The sequence below is a fragment of the Prionailurus viverrinus genome, chromosome E3 (assembly GCF_022837055.1).
Source record: "Prionailurus viverrinus isolate Anna chromosome E3, UM_Priviv_1.0, whole genome shotgun sequence".
Classification (NCBI taxonomy): Eukaryota; Metazoa; Chordata; class Mammalia; order Carnivora; family Felidae; genus Prionailurus; species Prionailurus viverrinus.
Window position 1 is genome coordinate 35569124 of NC_062576.1, and position 18692 is coordinate 35587815.

An 18692-nucleotide genomic window follows, 5' to 3' on the forward strand; every position below is an offset into this window, starting at 1 on the left:
ATTTCTAGCCATCAGGGCATACTGTTACCTCAAGGAAGGCAGGGGTGGCAGCGTGAAAAAGCACATTCGAGACTGTCATATACTTCTAGCCGAAATGAATCCTGCTCCGTAGACTTTAAGAGTGCAGGAAATATTCTTATTCCTTGGTTTCCTTAATCCATGTAAGGCCATCAACGAGCCATTGTTTCGCTGCAACAGGTGGTCTAGTTTGTCACTGTGCCTACGGACATGCACCACCTGGCAGCAATAGTCTGAACTTGCCATCTTACACAGAGCAGAATACTCAGGAAGGTCTGCAAGATCTGAGCTACCCTCTTGGAAAGAGGACAGAAACACGTGCTGGGTAAAACAAGGCTCGGAGTTCCTATTTCAGTAAGTTTTTCTGTCCCCTGATTGCCTATTTGGAACTACCCTTTGAACACCCGTATTGTTATATAATATGAACAGTGGGAAAAGGAGATAATTTTTTTTTTTTTTTTTTGGCTAGACAAAGAGTTTTCTAAATACTCACACAAGGAAGCGATGTGTTGAAGACACAGTGTCCCCTCACATAATCCCTTCATGTGGGGGCACCCAGCCACCTGCGGGGGCTGCAGCACTAGGCCCGGCAGGCTTTGCCCAGATATGATGAATTCGTGGGAAACAAAGCCTCTAAAGGCACTCAAAGCACAAAGGGACTTTTTTGTAGATTTCCTCCCTGAACAGACTATATCTTGCTGCCTTAGTCTGGGAGCTGGCACATTTGCTCCCTTCTGAGTGTCTCTGGTCCCTCCTTTTACCTTGTTCTCATGGATTCTCATTCATGGTCTCCAGTGCCAACAGACAGAGACACGTCTGCCTGCTACTCTTACTAGCACGTTCTTTCCCAGTGTCTGGGAACCTACATGCCCTGCCTTCAGGTGGCTCCTCCTTCCTGCCTTTCACACATCTGGGAGACAAGGGAAAGACACCCATTGGAAATATCCATAGGACAGAACAAATTAATAATTCAATAAACTGGTGTCATTTTGCAAATGAGGAAACTGAGGCACGGCGAGGCGGACACTCAATAAATGACAGCTAATACGATACTGTTGTTGTCAGTTAGGCTTACTAACACGTTCTTTTCCCCCACTGGTGGGTGTTGATGGGGATATTGTATTTCTTTTTTCTTTTCTTTTTTTTTTTTTTGGTGGATTACGTTTTTTGTTATATCCATCCCTTCTCTTCTCCCCATTTCCCAAATTAAAAAAAAAAAAAAAAAAAGCCTAAACTTAGGTATGCTCTATCCAGAGGCTACACTGGGGAAGGATGAAGACTGATGTTGGGTTTGTTGGGTTTCTAAGGATGTGAGTGGGCTCCAAGCTGCTTCTCTATGTATAATGGTATGAATTTAAATTTTTTTTTTATAGAGGATATTTGAAGGCTTGGATTAAGCTACATTAAAAAAAGAAATTTGTTGTTCATTGGGTATATGTTGTTTGTTCATTTTATTATGAAAAAAACTAACCCACAGATTATAATAAATGTACTTGATACAATGATAGCAGAACTCAACTCCATGCATCATTGATGGAGATTAATACTATGTCTCAAAATCGTAATTATTAGAAATTCAAAAGGAAAAAATTAAATAACTAGTGTCTTTCCCATTTTCTAGTAAATGATATCAATTTGGTCACAAGTATGCTTTTATTTGTCTTTGTTATCTAGTCTATAAGCCAACAGATATGATTCCAGCGAACTTACTTGAGGTCACTTGTAATTAAAAAAACACTATATGATTTTAAAAATCCACCCCCAATCCTGCCCATGTATTTTAAATTGTGTTTATTCCAAGTTATTTTCCTAACATTGCAGCTAATATCATAATGTGAAGAATAACTACCTTTAGATCCATTTAGGTAAGTTTAACTATGGTCCCCATAATGAGAAACATCCCACTCTTTTCTAAAAGTGAAAAGCTTAATAAAGTGGGACCATTTAATAAACAATTCTAAATTTAACAGACAATTCTGAGTCAGGTAATGGTTTTGGGGAAATGGGAGGAATAAGGAAGAAAATAAGGGTTTAGTGGTCAAGTCGGCATACATTGTCTTAGAGATGTTTCTTGCTAAAATCATCCAGAGGGAGCAGAGGATTTTTTCTAGAGCTATTACTGTGAACAATTAAGTGTATTTATAAGAAAACCTCAAAAAAATTGGGGCGCCTGGGTGGCTCAGTCAGTTAAGTGTCTGATTCTTGGTTTCGGCTCAGGTCATGATCTCATGGCTCATGATCAAGCCCCACATCGGGCTCCACACTGACAGGCTGACAGCATGGGATGCTCTCTCTCCTCTCTCTGCCCTTTCTCTCCCTTTCTCTCTCTCTCTCCCCCTCCACCTCCAAATAAGTATATAAATATTAAAAACAGAGACCATCAAAAAATTAGCCATGAAAATATCTTTTAACCCTCTACAGCTGGTAATGACAGCTGCTATGGTAAATATTATACTGCAAACACACAGACCATACTGAAAACTTTACAGAGAATTCTTTTGGGGGTGGGGAGTCTTTAGTCTGACATGAGAGAAATGCCATCACTTTTAGGGGGGTGTTTGCACATATTCTGAAGTGAACCAAGGAGGTAATTCTACCCATTCATCAGCCGTGATGGCTGTCATGAGCTGGAGGGGTTCTGCCCTGCGGATAAGCCGCCCGATGCTTGCCTACAGACCAGGAAGAGGAAACTTGCAGCAAACTTGTAAACAGAATGACTCCAGGAGGAAACAGGGATGGCATGCACATTAATGAATACTTACATAAATGTCTGCACCATAAAATCCATCCTGGTAAACAACACTGCAAGGGTGCACACACAAAGAAAAACATCCATATTAGTGCATTTCCCCATGCAGACACACCAACCCCTGCACTGGCGAAGTTAGTCTGGTCACAAGATCCAAAACACAGGAACCGAGGAGTGTTTTCACACTGGTTAAGGAGGTTGGAGACAACAGCTGTCCATCAGCCTGAGAAAATTAGGCTGCGGTTTGGCATTGGCCCGGAATTGGGACGTGGTGGCATGCTGGGTACCAGACTTCCCACTCTTTCAGGAGGAGGTGCAGAAATGCAAGGAGAATTTTGGGTTATTATAAGTGGCCTGGACAGATAGGAGGGTCAGAGTTTGCATCTAATCACACCACACAGCTTCCCCAAGGAAAAAGAAAGAAAAACACACACTGTTGTATTACCAGTATGGGTTGTGCCTGAAGGATGTGAGGAGAGCCAGACAACCCAAATGATTCCAGAAATGTTCCTCTGTGCTCTTTCACTCTCTAGTATCATATTTGGTAATTCCATGTGCCACTCTTTCATGGTAAATGTAGGAAAATATCTCGGATTTTATGTGTGTGAGACTCTGTGTGTATGCACGACTATGCATGTTTGTATACATGTATGTGCTCTATGCGCATGCATGTGTGTCAATGCGTGTGTGTGTGATACTGTGCACATGTCAATGCACGTGTGTGTGTATGTGTATACTACGCCCATGTGTGTATGTGTGTTTGTGAGCACAGGTGGATGTGTATACTGGATAACGTGTTTAGTAGTGTGTATTTGCATAACTGGGGATGTACGTGTGCTCTTACCTAGACACGTATGCACATACATGCTCCTGTATGCACATTTACGTAAATTATATCCAGACTAAGCAGGCCTGGCATTATGACTGAATAAGCCTGGCCTCACAGTGGCTCTGTTATCCCCATCCATACAGTCATTCCAGAGACAAGGGACTTCACAGGAGGGAGAAAATATCCTGGATTTCTCCAGAAGTTTCTTGGTATACCTCGAGCGAGACAGCCAGGAAGAGAAGCTTACAGCATGTGATCACGGGAAACTGAGTTACAATTCCTAACCATTACAGTGGGTTTAATGAGGATCGCGTGTAGCCTGCACACCTCACAGGCTTTTGGGAGGATCACAGGACACATTGACTACAGAAGCGTGTGTTTCCAAATGCGTGTTTTCCACAGGACGGTAGCTGTTATTAATAACCTTCCCTGAGATCTCCCCGTGGAGTTCAGAGATGATTTATGATTCTGGCAAAGGACCAGCGAGCCCCACCGTCGAATGGAGCAGGATTCTAATGGAAACACAACTTTGATTACCAAAGGGTTCCAGCAGGTTTCAGGAGAGGCAGCGGACGCACATGTAAGCCGAGCATATCAAGCCAAAGGGAGGCACACACACACACACACACACACACACACACACACACACACACGGCTGTGACACTGGTGTGCTGGAGAGCACTGGAGAGTGCTTCTCAGAGCTTTTCAGACTTGACTGGCTATACCCCAAGTACCATGATCCTTAAAGACATGACAGGGACTTCACACACTAAGGAGGTTGGTAGGAATCGCATTCGGCTTGTTTCGTTTTGATCCGAGGGGGCCGCACGCATGAAAGCCCCTATCAAGCCAGGTAAACCCTAACCCAACACACTGAGGTATGCAGCATCCTGAGCTAGGCTTCCAGCATTTCCAACATGAAAAGAGAGCATCTGTTGGGGGTCAGAAGGCAGGGCCAGCCTCTGTCAACAGGATTTGAAACAGATCTGAGGATACGGAGGAGAGTAACAAATACTGAGTCTGGACCCCGAACCTCAGAGGTGAACCATGTGGCCACAGAAAAACAGCTACTGCTCCCACCCCATTCTTTTAGGCCCTTGTATCTCTGCACGTGCTATTGTTTGTGCTGGGAATGCCTTTCTTCCCAGTATCCTCCTCCAAAGGCAGATAACCATTCAAGAGCCAAGTTAGATGGGAACCACACGGGCATCGGGTCACAGCCTCATCAATCAGCGGCGGTGAGCCCTTGGACTCCCCACTCAAACTATCGGAGCTTCGCATACTGGTCTGTAAAATGGGGAAAGAGGCTGGTAAGGGCTCCCCTCGAGGGAGGATTCAGTGAGGTGCTGTGAGCAAAGTGATGATCAATGGGCTTGACATCACAGCACAGAGAGACATCTGAGTGTCAACAAAATATTAATATTTTAACTACATGTGAATGTCTATTGAAATATGGGGAGTAACGCCTCTGTCTACATATTTGTAGAGGGGGACCCAGTCTGTGCCTGCTCCCCTGTGGATGACGGAGAGACGAGCCCGCCCTACACTTTGGTGGTGTTCCCATGCACACCCGGTGTGGACCCGGAATGACTGAGCCTAGGCCCTGGCTGCGAGAGTGGCCCCTTCTTTCACCAGGTTGGGTCCTGGTGCCTCGTGGCCAGCTGCAGGCCTCCGCGTCACGTCTGTTTGCACCAACTCCCGGAAGTGAGGGAAGAACAGGCCGCTGATGTTTGCCTTTGTTAAATGGGGTATACTCAGTGCCGTGCGTGCCCTCCACCAGGGGCATGGAAAATTACTATGGGACTCTGCCATCCCACATTTCTGAGACAGAGAACCAGAGACAAAATGGGATCTGGCATATTCATTTCGACAAGCTCAAACAAACCACATGAGGAATACCGTTTCTCTGCTACTGACATGCTTTCTCTGCTCCAACGGCCATGCTAAGGCACAGACAGGCGGGAGTGTGTCCATCACTACAGCTGCCCCTGGGGGGCTTCCAGGGAGGGGGCCGGGGGGTCACAAAGCCATGTGCATGAACGCACAGACATGTAAAGTTGCAGTGCTGGTACGTGCTGAGAGGGAACAGTGGTGCTCTGAAAGTGTGACAGAAGGAGTGGGGCCGGGCAACAGGGGTGAGGGGATCTGAGCAAACGCCTCAGAGATCGCAAAGCCTTAGCCAGGTAAAGAGGGAGGGAGGGCAGGCCAAGCAAAGGGAACAGACTGCAGAGTTCAGAGGCCCGGCAGACGGGGTGGGGCTTCACTGAGAAAGGGCGTCAGGAATTCTCGCTGCTGTTATAAGCCACACCGCACAGGGAGGCCTCCATTTCACTGACTGCCACACATGCATGTTTGGGAGGGAAAGATGGAAGGGTGAATGATCTATTTTCATGATCCCTCTAAATACAAGGAACCGTTATGGCTGTCTTCGGCGGTATGAAAGGAAGCCAGTTCATGGGCTCCCAGTTTCACCAAAATGCCGTTTTCCCCCCTAAGCTACTACTGGTGACAGCACAGGCATAAACAACCCTAGTCCTCACATTTAGAGAAGGACTGCCACCGGTCAGTGCCGGGTCTAAGCATCCTGGGCTCAGTATCCCATTTAACCCTCATACTACCCCTGCGAATTGGAGAATACTATTCTCACCCTCAGATATAAAGGAAGCTACGCTGGAGAGGGTAGGTGTTGACTGAGCCGGGATTCTAGTCCAGGAGCTCTGGCTTTGCAGCCCGCTTTTAGCTACTGGGGCAGACCGTGGTCCAACTTCAGCACAAGTGCAGGGTCACCTGAGGGCTTGTTCAAACACAGATGGCTGGGCCCCATGCCCAGCCCAGAGGTTCTGACTCAATAGATTTGGATGGGGGTCTAAGAATTCCAATTTCCAACAAGTACCAGGTGATTGCTGCTGCTGCTGCTGCTGCCGCCGCCCAAGGACTAACAGGCTCATTGCTCCATGCAACACTGCCCTCCCTGTGTTCTTTTTCTTTACATTTGCGACGGCACCGAGGGTCAGCCTCCTCACCCCTATTCTAAACAGGAGGCGGCTAAAGGAAAGCTCTTACACATTCTCATGCTGGTTTCCAGGAATGTGTCCAAACACTTTTTCAAGCCCCATGGAACAGGTGCACTTAAAATATAAGACATGGAGGGAAAGGAGAGCCGGAGTTGATCTAGAATGCAGCTATAGATAAATTAGCCACGGCCCCATTGCAAGAGAAGGGGGTTGCTGTCATGCAACGAACCCGTGCGGTCCAATTTTAATGCAAAGGCAGTCTGTCTAGCCATGCAAAGGTAATTGTATTCCTTGTCAATCACTTTGGGCCTGCGATATGCTTTTGCAAGAGCATTGCAAATGCACATCTCATTTTCTTAGAAAGGTAATAACAGTAGTTAAATATTTGGTTGAATGCAAGCAGGGAATGATTGCGCTATAACAAATTAGTTTACTTAAAAAAAAAAAAAAGGAAAGAAAGTATAGGATGCCCAAACTATCCAATCTATTTGTGTAATGTAATAAATCGCCACCACAAACGCATTCCTGAAGGAGAGGTTATTTAAAACTGCTCTACCTTAGTGCCCCTTCCAACTGGAAAATAAATTAAAATTTTAATGCGTTTAAATCTAGCTGTTTTTGAAGAGGTATCAGATGGGTCCATAAACTCTCTGGCATTTGTATACAATTGTGTATGTGCATGGATATATGGAGGTGTACACCAACATTTTCCTAGGGAAAACACATTTTTAACTGGATTATTAAAGGCATCTGTGACATTCCACTCCCCTCTACCTGAAAAATTTAAGAACCCCTGATTTAAGGTTTGCCTATATATACATTCAATTCAGAAGGCCCCCCCCTTTTTTTTTTTAATGTTACAGGTTGCACTTTAAACGTGGCTGGAAATTTGAACAAGAATTTACACCAGAAACAAACACACAAACAAAAAGCTAGAGAGAATTCCGGGAACTATTCTGATGATGGGTGATGATGACTTTAGTTCCTAGCGTTTCTATTAAATGAGAAACATTCTCAACAACAGAGAATACAGTCTCAGGATTAGACATTTAGAAATTAAAACCAGAAACCACGGTTGGTTTCTAGTCAGTGAGGCACATATGCATAGTCCCGGGGTCTGGTGTCAGAGGTGTTTTTGGAACCTGGCCTGAAACTGTTCCAAGGATCTGTGTGCAAGTTTCATTCTTGCACTGGCCAGCTTTAAGAAGTTTTCTTTCTCCTGGGATATTACCATATATTTCCTATATACAAAGTAGCACAGAGTCTCCTCAAACCACTTCTCAATGTAACTTTGAGAAGTTGTACATAGACGTGTCATAGCTAATTTCCTGCAAAAGTATAGAACGTCTTCTTCAAAGATACCCCGAGAACCAAAACCAAAGCCCTATAGCAGATGCTGGATGTTTGGCTTAGAATAATAATTTTCAAAATATTCTTTGAAGCTCCATTAGAGTGCCTACTGTGTCCCCATACCATACAATGTGCATGGTGCACAGTAGGCACTTGGTAAGTAGCTGCTTAATAGTTAATTAGCTAATTAATTAAGAACAAGAATTCAGTTAGGCCAATCTCTGGGGGTTCCTTTGGGGGGGCATTGGGGCTTAGCTGCCGTCTTCTAGTACAAGACGTTGTACTGAATCTGGCGGGTGTGTCTCGAACCCCTTTACCTACCACCTCCGGCACCTCCACCCACGGATCATCAGTCTGCAAGATTCCTTGGATGGCAATTACCCAATGTGCAATTTCTCCCAAATGTGAATCACAGGAAGACAGACTGGACATTGCAACTTCTCAATCGAAATGGACTCCAGGATCAAGGGCAAGGAGACATATGGAAGACCCGGCCCAGTGAGTGCTCTCGGAAACCATTCACTAATGGATATTTTATTTATGATACACACAGTCTACACGCTATTGACGTGCCACTGTCTAGAGCCAACTCTGTGGCATGTGGAGAATAAAGGTGCCTCCCAGGAAGGGGTCACACACTAGGTTTCTAACTCATCACCCATCCTCACTCAGTTAACGCTGATAGTCAATAGTGAGTTGGTTGGCTCCGTCTAGATTTTCTACTCATTCCTGTGATCCATGCAGGGTCCAAACAGAACCCCCCCCCTAGGGAAAATGATCACATATTAATGTCCCAAGAAATTCCTTTTTAGCTACATGAGAAAGAAGAGAATAGGGCCTCTCCATCACCTGTGCTCTTTACTGGCTGGGAGGAACTTCAGAAAATATCAGGATGTGGAGGAGAAAATGAAATCAATAAAAGGAAGTGGATGGATGAGAAGGCATCCTTGGTGAATCCTCCTGTGTGACTATCTTGATGTTGGGTACCTCCAAGGGTCACCCTAAGACTCCACAAAAGTAGCCATGGGGGTTATGTGGGATTTTTTTTTTTTTTCACTATCTTGGGAAAACAATATGGAAGCCATACATGGACATAGGATAAATGACACACTTTTTATTGGGATTTCAGTGACAGGGTATATTCATATTGCATACTTCATGAAGAAGAGAGGTGTAGGTTGGCAGTTAGATAAATCTTTGACAGGCAACAAATGGAAAATAGTAACAAATGCAGCTTGCTAGATGACATCGTAGAAAAGATGTGGATCACTGGGTGCGAGGGAGACTCATGGAATGAGATCTCAACGTGGCAATTTAGGAAATGGTTGGACTTAAGTGCATCCCACATTTCTTCTTTTCCTGAAAGCCTTCTCTAAAAACTGAGCTAAGGGGCCTTCCTTGGTGCTCACACAACACCACACCTTATCACTTATCACATTGATTGAAATTGTTAGCTTATATGGTGCTCCTGCCCCTAACGGGAAGAAACTCCTCCAAAGGGGCAAGACAGAAAGAGATGTTAAGCTAAAATGCACTGGAGTAAAGACATTAGTCAAATCTAGAAATCTTCCCCCAAAGGACTTCGGAGACAAACAGCTACAAATCCATACTCTCTCCTGGACCCCCTGAATCCTGATAATGTCACTTCCTGGAAACAGGAACCTCTTCCAACCTCTCTGCTATTTGCTTCCACTCAAGCCCAGGGCTCTCACTACTCCAGCCAGGATCTGCTCTGTGCTGCCCCCACTCTTCTCTCCAAAAGGAGCTGCCTCTGTGCAATTTCCTGCAGCCTAAGCCAACAAGCAAAGGGAAAGGGAAACCTTCACTTAAGATGGTGGACTCACACTTTTTCATTTGGGGCCAGCGCACTCCAGGCACTTTGTAATACAGCAAAACACCCTGGCTGAATTTCCTATTCTCCACCAACACTTTGCTCTCATAGCCTGCAGACATGGACACGCGGACCCCAGCCTTTTCTCCTCTTCCCCTTCCTCCTCTTCCCCCCCCTCACCTCCTCCTGTGCTGAGAATTTCATCTTACTACTTAGAGCGGTTTCAGGATTCCACTCAGAATATTACCAACAAAGAGGCACAATGTACTATTATAACCAAAATGATTAGGCATATTGCTGGAATATTAAAATTAAGTCACGTCTAAAGCAGTCACAAACACAGTGCTTCACCATTTGGAGATGCCCATGTGTCTCCCTGGTGAATGTGGCATTAGTTAGTTATGCACGGTTATCCCCGGCAAAGAACAAGTTCATTCTAAGTTAGAGAATTTCGATTTTACAGCAGGTGTGTTATTTTGAGATTTTTATAAATAGTTCATGTGAGGATAAGCCGTATAATTTTACTTTATTTTTTTTTCCTGTTCAGTATAGTAGTGAGATACTGAGGGTACATGTACCAAAAAGCTACAATTACCGTCTACTAAGATAAGATAATAATTTTCAGACAAACTAATGTGGTATAAACATGCAATTTTGTGTTTATGGTTTATGAATCTTGCTTTAGTAATTACATGAGCCTACAGGGTAACTTGGTGGGGGATTTTTCCCTTCCTAACAACTTACTGTGTGACCTTGGGAATAACATGTATTTATTTCTGCATTTCTGGATCTATAAAACGGGCTCAACACTGTGGGGCTGGAGATAATGATTACACTATCGATGATTCTTTGTATCACATGGTCATATATCTAAGGCTTAGGATGTACAGATGCATCTTTTTGGAGGGTGGGGAGAATTTATGGTGAATTTATCTTTGGTTTGTTATTATCTATCATCATTCCAGTGAAAACGAAATTTGTGCTGTTGTTTTTTTGTTCACTAAGAAACTCAGAAGTGACCTAAGTCTAATCACAACACAAGAAACAATGGACACTGACTGATTTCTCTACCTGTGTTTTCCCTTCCTGATGATTTCATCGAGTTTCATTTATTTATATTCTTAACTTTGTCTCATTGCGTTTGTGTTTGAAACACTTCAAATGCTCTCCTCTGCAATGGGTGAGATATGAATAAATAATGAAAAAAGAGTGGTTTCCTTTGTCATCAGTATAATAGAGAGATGATCTAGGCTCATTCAGGTTTTCTAAAAAATTTATAAGCAACAGAGCTATAAAAAATGCATTAACCCTTTTGGTACAGTCTGGAATACAACCGTATTCTTTCTACAGACCAGAAAGCCAGGCACTGGCCAGGAAAGCCTTGAGCCAAACTGTCTTGCACACAGCTGAGTTTTTCTGAGTAGTGCTATTGACATTGGGGGCCTCATGACTCTTTGTGTTGGGGCGGGGGGGGGGGGGGGGGTCCTGTGCACTGTGGATCTTAAGCAGCATCCCTGGCCTCTACCTACTAGATTGCTGCTCCTACTGAGACAACCCAAAATGTCTCCGAACATTCCAAACATCCACCAAGGACCACCAGAGACATCTCTTTCTTTCTCCCTGGCTCCAGGGCACTGAATGTTCCAGGAGGATACCTTAACAGGAAGAACAGCATTTCAGGGCTGCAGCCCACAGTACCACTGTTTCTTAGTGTTCACCAGCCCTCTTTGATTTTCACCTGGGAATGCCAAAGTCCACGCGCACAAAAACCAAAATGCCCATGGGGAACACGTTAACTTGCATTTCCTTGCAGAGGGGAAAGGAAACCAAATGCACATTTTGGAAAATCCAATGGAAACGAGTCTTACTTCCAATTTCTTTGAACTTTTGCTTTCGACCCCACACCTAATTTTCTCTTCTCAGGCAAGGGTTCATAAACTTTGAAGTGCAAGGTGTCTTTGGGGAGGGCGGCAAGACCACCCCCCCCTCCCAACCGCCCCCTCCCCCCCAGCGAATTTTATGTTTGGAAACTTCGCGTCCCTCCATGGCCAGATTCAAGGGGCAAATGTGATCCAACCTCCTTAATAACCAGATGTTTGCAATCATCAGAAATACATCTTTGGCTGTAACCATTTCTCTGTTCTCCAGCATTCAGTCTCAAAGAGAATTTACATAACAACATGTGACATGTAGAATGCTTAAAGGCACCAACCATGACAGGACAAATTACATTCATTTCTCAATACTCTTTGCAAGGTGCTCCACTGCAGGCGCGCGCGGAATGCATGCTGGGGAGGGTTCCGGTGGGGCGGTCAAGACCAGCATGCGCTCGCAAACAGGAGGGGGCGGTGCGGGAGGCCCGCCGCCAGGGGGAGGCTGACCGACTTACCCGCCATAGGCCGGGATCGGGGGCGGGGGCGCCGCGGCCCGGAAGGTGTTGTACACGGTGCGGCCGCGGCCTCGCAGGTGCGCCCCTCGGTAGGCGGCCGCGGCGGTGGCGGCTGGATACGGGAAGCCGGGCACTGCGGGGGCGGAAAGGAGAGAGCAGAGCAAAGGCTTTCAGAAGCACACCTGTTGTTGAGGGCGACGCGCCCCCTCGCCAGGACCCTTCTCCCTGCAGGCGGAAGCTGGACACCTGCCCCCTGTCTAGGATCAGGCTTGTAAAGGGCGGGCAGCGGGGAGGAGGCCAAGGTCCGAGTCCAGGCAGGATGGGCTACTTAAGGCGGTGGTCCCTGTGCCCAAGAGAATACGGTAAATGACAAACATTTACAAAGACTTCTTAACAACGGGAAGCAAGCTCACTGCACAGAGTTCAAATTTTACAAAGGTAGACTGCAAGATGTATGTGCATTGTATTGTCAACATCTGTCATCTGTCTATACACACATGTATATTGTGTGTAATATTTATGTGTGAGCATACAACATACATGAATATGGTGTATACACACACGTGCGTGCATGTGAGTGAATATGCATGCCCGTGTTTATACTGTGTTGTATAATGCACACATCTATGTGAACGTGTACTATGCGTACATATATGTTTAAGTATGTATATAATTTTGTATACATACGCACGCATATTTCAGTGTGTTCTTAGTTATCTCTGGTGCTGAACTGTGTGTGTGTTGTCTATTCACTGCTTTCCCCATCTTGTTTTTATTTATTTCCCACATTTTCCTTGATGTCCATCTATGGCTTGTTAAAATTTTTAAATTGCAATACAATGTTCCTACGGACACGTGCATGTATCGTAACTGTGCAAACCCTTTATGCTCCAAGAAACAAATGGTTACCAGTGACCCATTAGCCCCCAAACCACTTAACAGCTTTGAAGACACGTACAACAACCTTATATAACCACACAGAAGTGTGGTAACTCAACTCTTAAGAAGAGGGTGTGAGCTGGGTTTTTCCTCCTTGGGGGAAAAATTCTCTGAGCAGGATGGCTTGCTGAGGAGTCATGAGGGAAATGAAGCCTGAAGCCAGAGACCCCTGATCTTCATTCTCTTGCCTGGGATGTCCTTCCTCCTGGGGGGCGGGGGGGTCTGCAAATTCTGAGACAATGCTCCCTCCGCCCCCCCCGCCCCCGGCTTCAGGAAACCACTTCTGCTGTTCCTACTTGTCTGCATCTCACAGGGCTCTTGCTATGCCGGGTATGTTACCTTTTCTCTCTCCAAAGAACGGGCAAGCTCCTCTCGGCCTCTCCAGCACGTGCCTCCCCAAGTCGGCAGAAGCCCCCCGATCTTATTCACAGTGGGCTCTCAATATTGGACCCCTGAGTGGATGCAGGGGTGGCTTCACTACAGCAACAAGTGGATGAAGTTGTAGGTTGTGGAGAGGCCACGTGATGGGCAGTTTCCAGTCAACCTCCCCCCACCCCACCCTTGTCGCCAGCTTCTTCTCCCATCTACCAGTCTCTAACAGAACAGGAGCTTTCCAGAGGGAGAGAGACACAGGTAAAACAGAGCAGGGCTGGAAGGATTTCTTCCTCTGTGCACTCCCCTCCCCTGCTCCCTCTCTCCCAGGACTTGTTCACGCGGTGTTTGTATGGACAGGCAAGGCTGGGAGGGACAGTGTCTTTGGGCGTGATATGAACGTACAAGCTCAGGTTGTCCCACCACAAGGGAGGCTCTCAAAAGGAGATAATCTGTGCAGAGAGACCTCTCTCCAGGAGCTCATTTTGGGGGAACACCTAACTGCTCACAGGGTGTCTTGTTTCATGCTGTGTTGAAGCTGCCTCCACCTTATATCCAAACTGCCATGGAGGGGCTTCTCCCCTTCCTCCACCACATGCAGGAGCAGAAGCCCTCCATCCCATGTCTTCACTGGCTGTGGAGTCCTCGGACACTCTATGTCCTAGTTATGCAGTGGGGGAGGGCAGGGGATGGGGAGACGAGGCCATAGCGTCTCCCACAAAAGCCCCAATTCCACACCATCTCGCAGAATTGCACAGACTAGACTAAAAACCTTGATTCCAACCTGAAGACTGGCTATCATCTGGAATTCTCTTCGTGTTCTCATGGATTCCACCATATCTTTCTCTCACGACGGAAGGCAAAATGCTGGGATCATAGAACCGAGTCAGAATGATTTTGTCTATTTGTGTTGGAAAAGACCATACAGGTTATTTTTAACCTTTTTTTTTTATTGCTGTGAAAGACAAATCACACAGCTGTCCTTAATTCTCAGCTTGCCAGCCCCCAATGCACCCACGTTTCCTGACTTGTGTTACAACTAATGTGCTTGAAATTATAGAGAGGTGTCAGTCTTAATGGGGAAAGCCAATAATTCCGAACACCATAAAAGCCCAGAAGTAATGAGATCTGAGACATTTGCTTCCGGACTGGGGAGAAAATGGGCAAGCACACAGCTTTGACTGCAAGTCTGTCTTGCTGCTCAAACATTAAGTTTTCATAGGAACGCCCTGCATTTTGAAATAAAGAAAATGAAAAATTCACAATCTGGCAGAGCAGCTGGCTGCCTGTGTGAGGAAACACGGTAATTATGCTGACCCATTCATTATCGCTGGCTACGGTGCACAGTGAGTGAGACCAGATCCCTCTCAGCGACAAGCGGGTTTTACAATAATTCTTGGAGGATTTAGATGTTGAGATACAACATGAAACAGAAGCTCGACAGCACAAGCCGCTGAGGATATAGAGCCAGGAGTTCATTTGGACCCCCTCTGCTGCAGGGGGAAGATGTCTCTGCCGATGCAGGATAAGGTAGCTACAGGTCTTAATGCAAGGCTTTGGGGGTTTCTCCAAGCAGGGCACACGAGAGGGATTCCTACTTGGTTAAAGGAACAGAGGAGGGAGAACACATCAACTCCTGGTTTAAAAATCACGTTTTTGGGAGGCCAAGTGCCCTGAGGCAAAATAAGGGGGTTCCACGGTTCATGCTTTGGACCAGAGGCTTCATGGAGGAAGTATGAGTCTCCCAGTTGGAGGGTTTGCTCACCTCTCTCTTTTTTGTTACCAGTCTCAGGCTGCCAAGGGATCTCTTTACGAAGCCTCTAGTTAGTCATCACGATTAATGAACATTTCCTTCCTCTTTCCTTTCTTACTTTCCTCCCTTCTTATTCTGGTCCTCCTTTCTCCCCCCTCTCTTCGTTCTCTTCCTTCTTTCCTTCCTTCCCTCCTTCCTTCTTTTATTTATGTTTTAATCTCCTTTGGAAGAAATCTGCCACAAAGCTCTCTAGGTCCACCAGCCATCAAGTGGCTTAGACTCTTGCTATTGCTACAGTGTAAGTTCCATGAGGGCAGAGATCTCCCTGTGTTCTGCTTATTGATTCAGAAGAGGGCCCAGAGCACAGCGCAGGTGCCTGGATACCCTTTGGAGGAGGTGAATCAATGTTAGTGTCCCTCCTTCGGGGACAGTAGAGGCACTCCCTCTTCACCTTCTGCCTTCCCTGACACTGCCCTCCATACAAAGTGTCCTGCCCGGGATTTGCACATACACAGTGGGCAAAGGCCACAATAGGATCTCAGCCATGATCCCTATACAAGTAAGTTCTACATCCATACTTTACAGGTGCTGCACTGGCCCAGGAATGGCAACCACGCTTGGGACACGTGTGCTTCTGATTAAAAGGGAGAGGACTTAGATCAAAGTATTATACTTGGAAGTCTTGAAAAACCTTCATTCATTGAAACTCGCTTTCACTGCTGTGCTGTGTCAGGAATGGGAGATCAGCTTCTTGTTCTGGAGAAAAGTGGAACTCAAATGCCACCCCCCCCCCCCACCCTCCAGACAGGTGATACCCATTGAAAGGCCTGTGAGGTCAGGTTCCTTCCCTCACATAGCCCCAGACAGTCTCTCTGGCAACCCAACCAATCTCAGTCTCCAAGCGCAATCAATGTATGCAACAAGTAACAACGGAAAATAACATTCCTTCTACTCCCTAACTTCTCTCATTTGTAGCTGAGCCTTCAGTATTTCACCTCATCTCCAATAGAGGAGTCTCCCCCCACCCTCATGCAGCTGGTTTAGGAGTCTCGAGTGGCTCTCTTCTCTTTCCTCTAAGACAAATGGTCAATTCCAAGACAAATCCAACAACAGATGATTTGTCTGTTTGCTTTCCTACCAGGTGCATTGGCTTGGAGGTGCTGGGACATGGTTAAATGCATATTTGAAGCAATTACCCAGACAGATGATTCAGGCAGAGATTAAGCAACAATGAAATGGCTTTATCCTTGAACCACATAGAAAGAAGACATCTCAATTATGTGCTGACTTTGGCACGTGACACACCTATCGCTTGTTGAGTCAAAGTTATCACATTGTCTATCAGTGCCCCAGTTTGGGAGTTTGGATCCAGTGAGTGGGTAATAAATGTTTAATAAATCTAATGCAAAATGCCAAATGGAAACTCACAATGTCCTCTCCATTTCTGGAACGGAGTAAATCATTGTTAATCAAAGCCGTAAACCTGTCACCCTGTCCCATGTTTGTAAAAGCCACTTTGTTAATTAAAGAACAATGTTAGAAAGAAAAGACACCAAATTATAGGCATTTCTAAACCTCTAATGCTGGAGTTTGATTTTTTTTCTAGTTGAACTTCCTTCCAGTTAATAAACATGTAAAGAGACCATCATTGGGCAACAATGGAAAGGATTCAGGTCGCTTTGTGGATACAGTATAAATCCTTAGCTGTTGGCATGAGGGAGACAAGGGAAGAGGGGAAAAAAACACAGGTTCATTATACTGGAAAGGTTCCCTCTTAAACCTTATCCAGCATGAATCAAAGTGAAAAATCTGGTATCACTGCAACGAAAATTGGATTTAGCTCATAAGCTAAAAATGAGTTTCTCTCAAAGAAAACAGGGCAAGAGCTTTTGGAGCAAATACCAATTGCACATCTTGTTGACATATCAACATTCCTAGCCTACCCACTCCCAACCTTCAGCTCGATTTATACCCAGAGCATATTTTGGGGGAGGTTAGTAGAATAACGCTCTCAGTTCTCGGGCATGAGGAGTTGTATACCACGGAACTCAATGGAATGGAAACTTTAGGGATGTAACAAGAGTCATGCTGTGATGTGCTCAAGTATCAAGGCAAATCAACATTTTTAAACGGAAGATGTGTGGGTGTATCAACCAGGCAAATGGGCCATTTACCAAAGTGTCAATTGCTTACTGCCTGTCTCCCATCGAAGACAAAGCCCCCACCTCCCACCTTCTCTGAGCTCTGCACTCTGTGTATTTACAGTGACAAACGTGTGTTCTCCCCCTCTGTCTCTTTTACGAATACGGTGCTTACCTTCGAAATAAACACAAATGAGATCCTATCACCAGCCCAGAAATCCCCAAAGAAGAAACACAAAACCAGTGGAAAATACTTGAGGGTTATAAAGTGCATATTAAAGTTTTAGAGCTTTGGGAGAGATGGGAGCGTAGCAGATGCAAAAGCCAACAGGGGGTCAGATTCTGCATCAAAGCCATAAAAATATACAGCCGCCGTAATGGGCAATTATTCTTTGCATTTGTGCTCTGGTTTGAATTTGCATGAGGTTGCCAGATGCCCTGGAAAAGGTGTGCCATCAGAATGGAGAAGAGGGCTTTCTCTTTGTCCCTCTCTTCTCTCCCTTCGGACCAACATGCCACCTTTCCCCACCCTTTGAATGGTTTAAGACCGAGAGATGTCCGTGCTAATTTGGGGTTGAATTGTTCTGTGGGTAATTTATGCCAGGAAATGCTCACACGATTCTGGGGGTGCAGACATGCTTTCAACAGCAGGTTCACAGGTCTGCAGGATTACCCTTGGGGGGACTCCTGTTCCATGTGTTGGACCATAAATTAAGAAGTGGCATAGTAGGTAATATGCCGAGGTGAAATAAACAGCCAGCTATAGCTCAACTGTGGAGGCACAGCACTGTGTGATAAACATCACAATGAATAGTCAAGAAAAAAAAGCGATTATTTTTTCCAAATGACATAAGTGTTTGCTTATTTTTTCAAAATGGATCTCAAACAAAAGTACATCAAATTGGCTTAAGACAGAATTTATACGCAACTAGGTCACTATCTTTCAATGACATTAAATGGGGAATTTAATATGAAGGAGCACATTTAGTTCTAGGTCAAAACAAAAATGGAAAGGCTCTCAATTTTGTCCAAATTCAGCAATTTCAAGGTTTGGGGAGAAAAAGGGGGTGTTCCACCCATTCAGTCATTTACAAAATGACCAGAATAGCCACTTAATTTGTTGGAATCTCTGATTCTCATAGTCTTGTCTATCTATCCCTGAAACACACATTTGGGATTGACTCTTGTTTCATTTCAAAATGCATGTTGATATTAAATACCGCTGTTTAGAAGTGAATAAATCCACATTTTGGACAAACAGTTCCTTACAGGACATCCTCATTTGAGATGCATTGAACAGGAAAACA

General features: G+C 45.2%; 1 protein-coding gene across 9 annotated transcripts in view; it reads right to left on the reverse strand.

Moving 5' to 3' along the window:
- The window catches only part of RBFOX1 (RNA binding fox-1 homolog 1), a 2066153-nt gene that overhangs the window by 42918 nt on the left and 2004543 nt on the right, over positions 1 to 18692 (reverse strand). For all 9 annotated transcript variants that reach the window (XM_047839429.1, XM_047839430.1, XM_047839428.1 and 6 more), the window contains 2 exons: positions 12181 to 12313; positions 2781 to 2820 (listed from right to left, as the gene is read on the reverse strand). In XM_047839429.1, coding sequence (XP_047695385.1) covers positions 2781 to 2820; positions 12181 to 12313 — 173 coding nt within the window. The remainder of the gene's footprint in view (positions 1 to 2780; positions 2821 to 12180; positions 12314 to 18692) is intronic.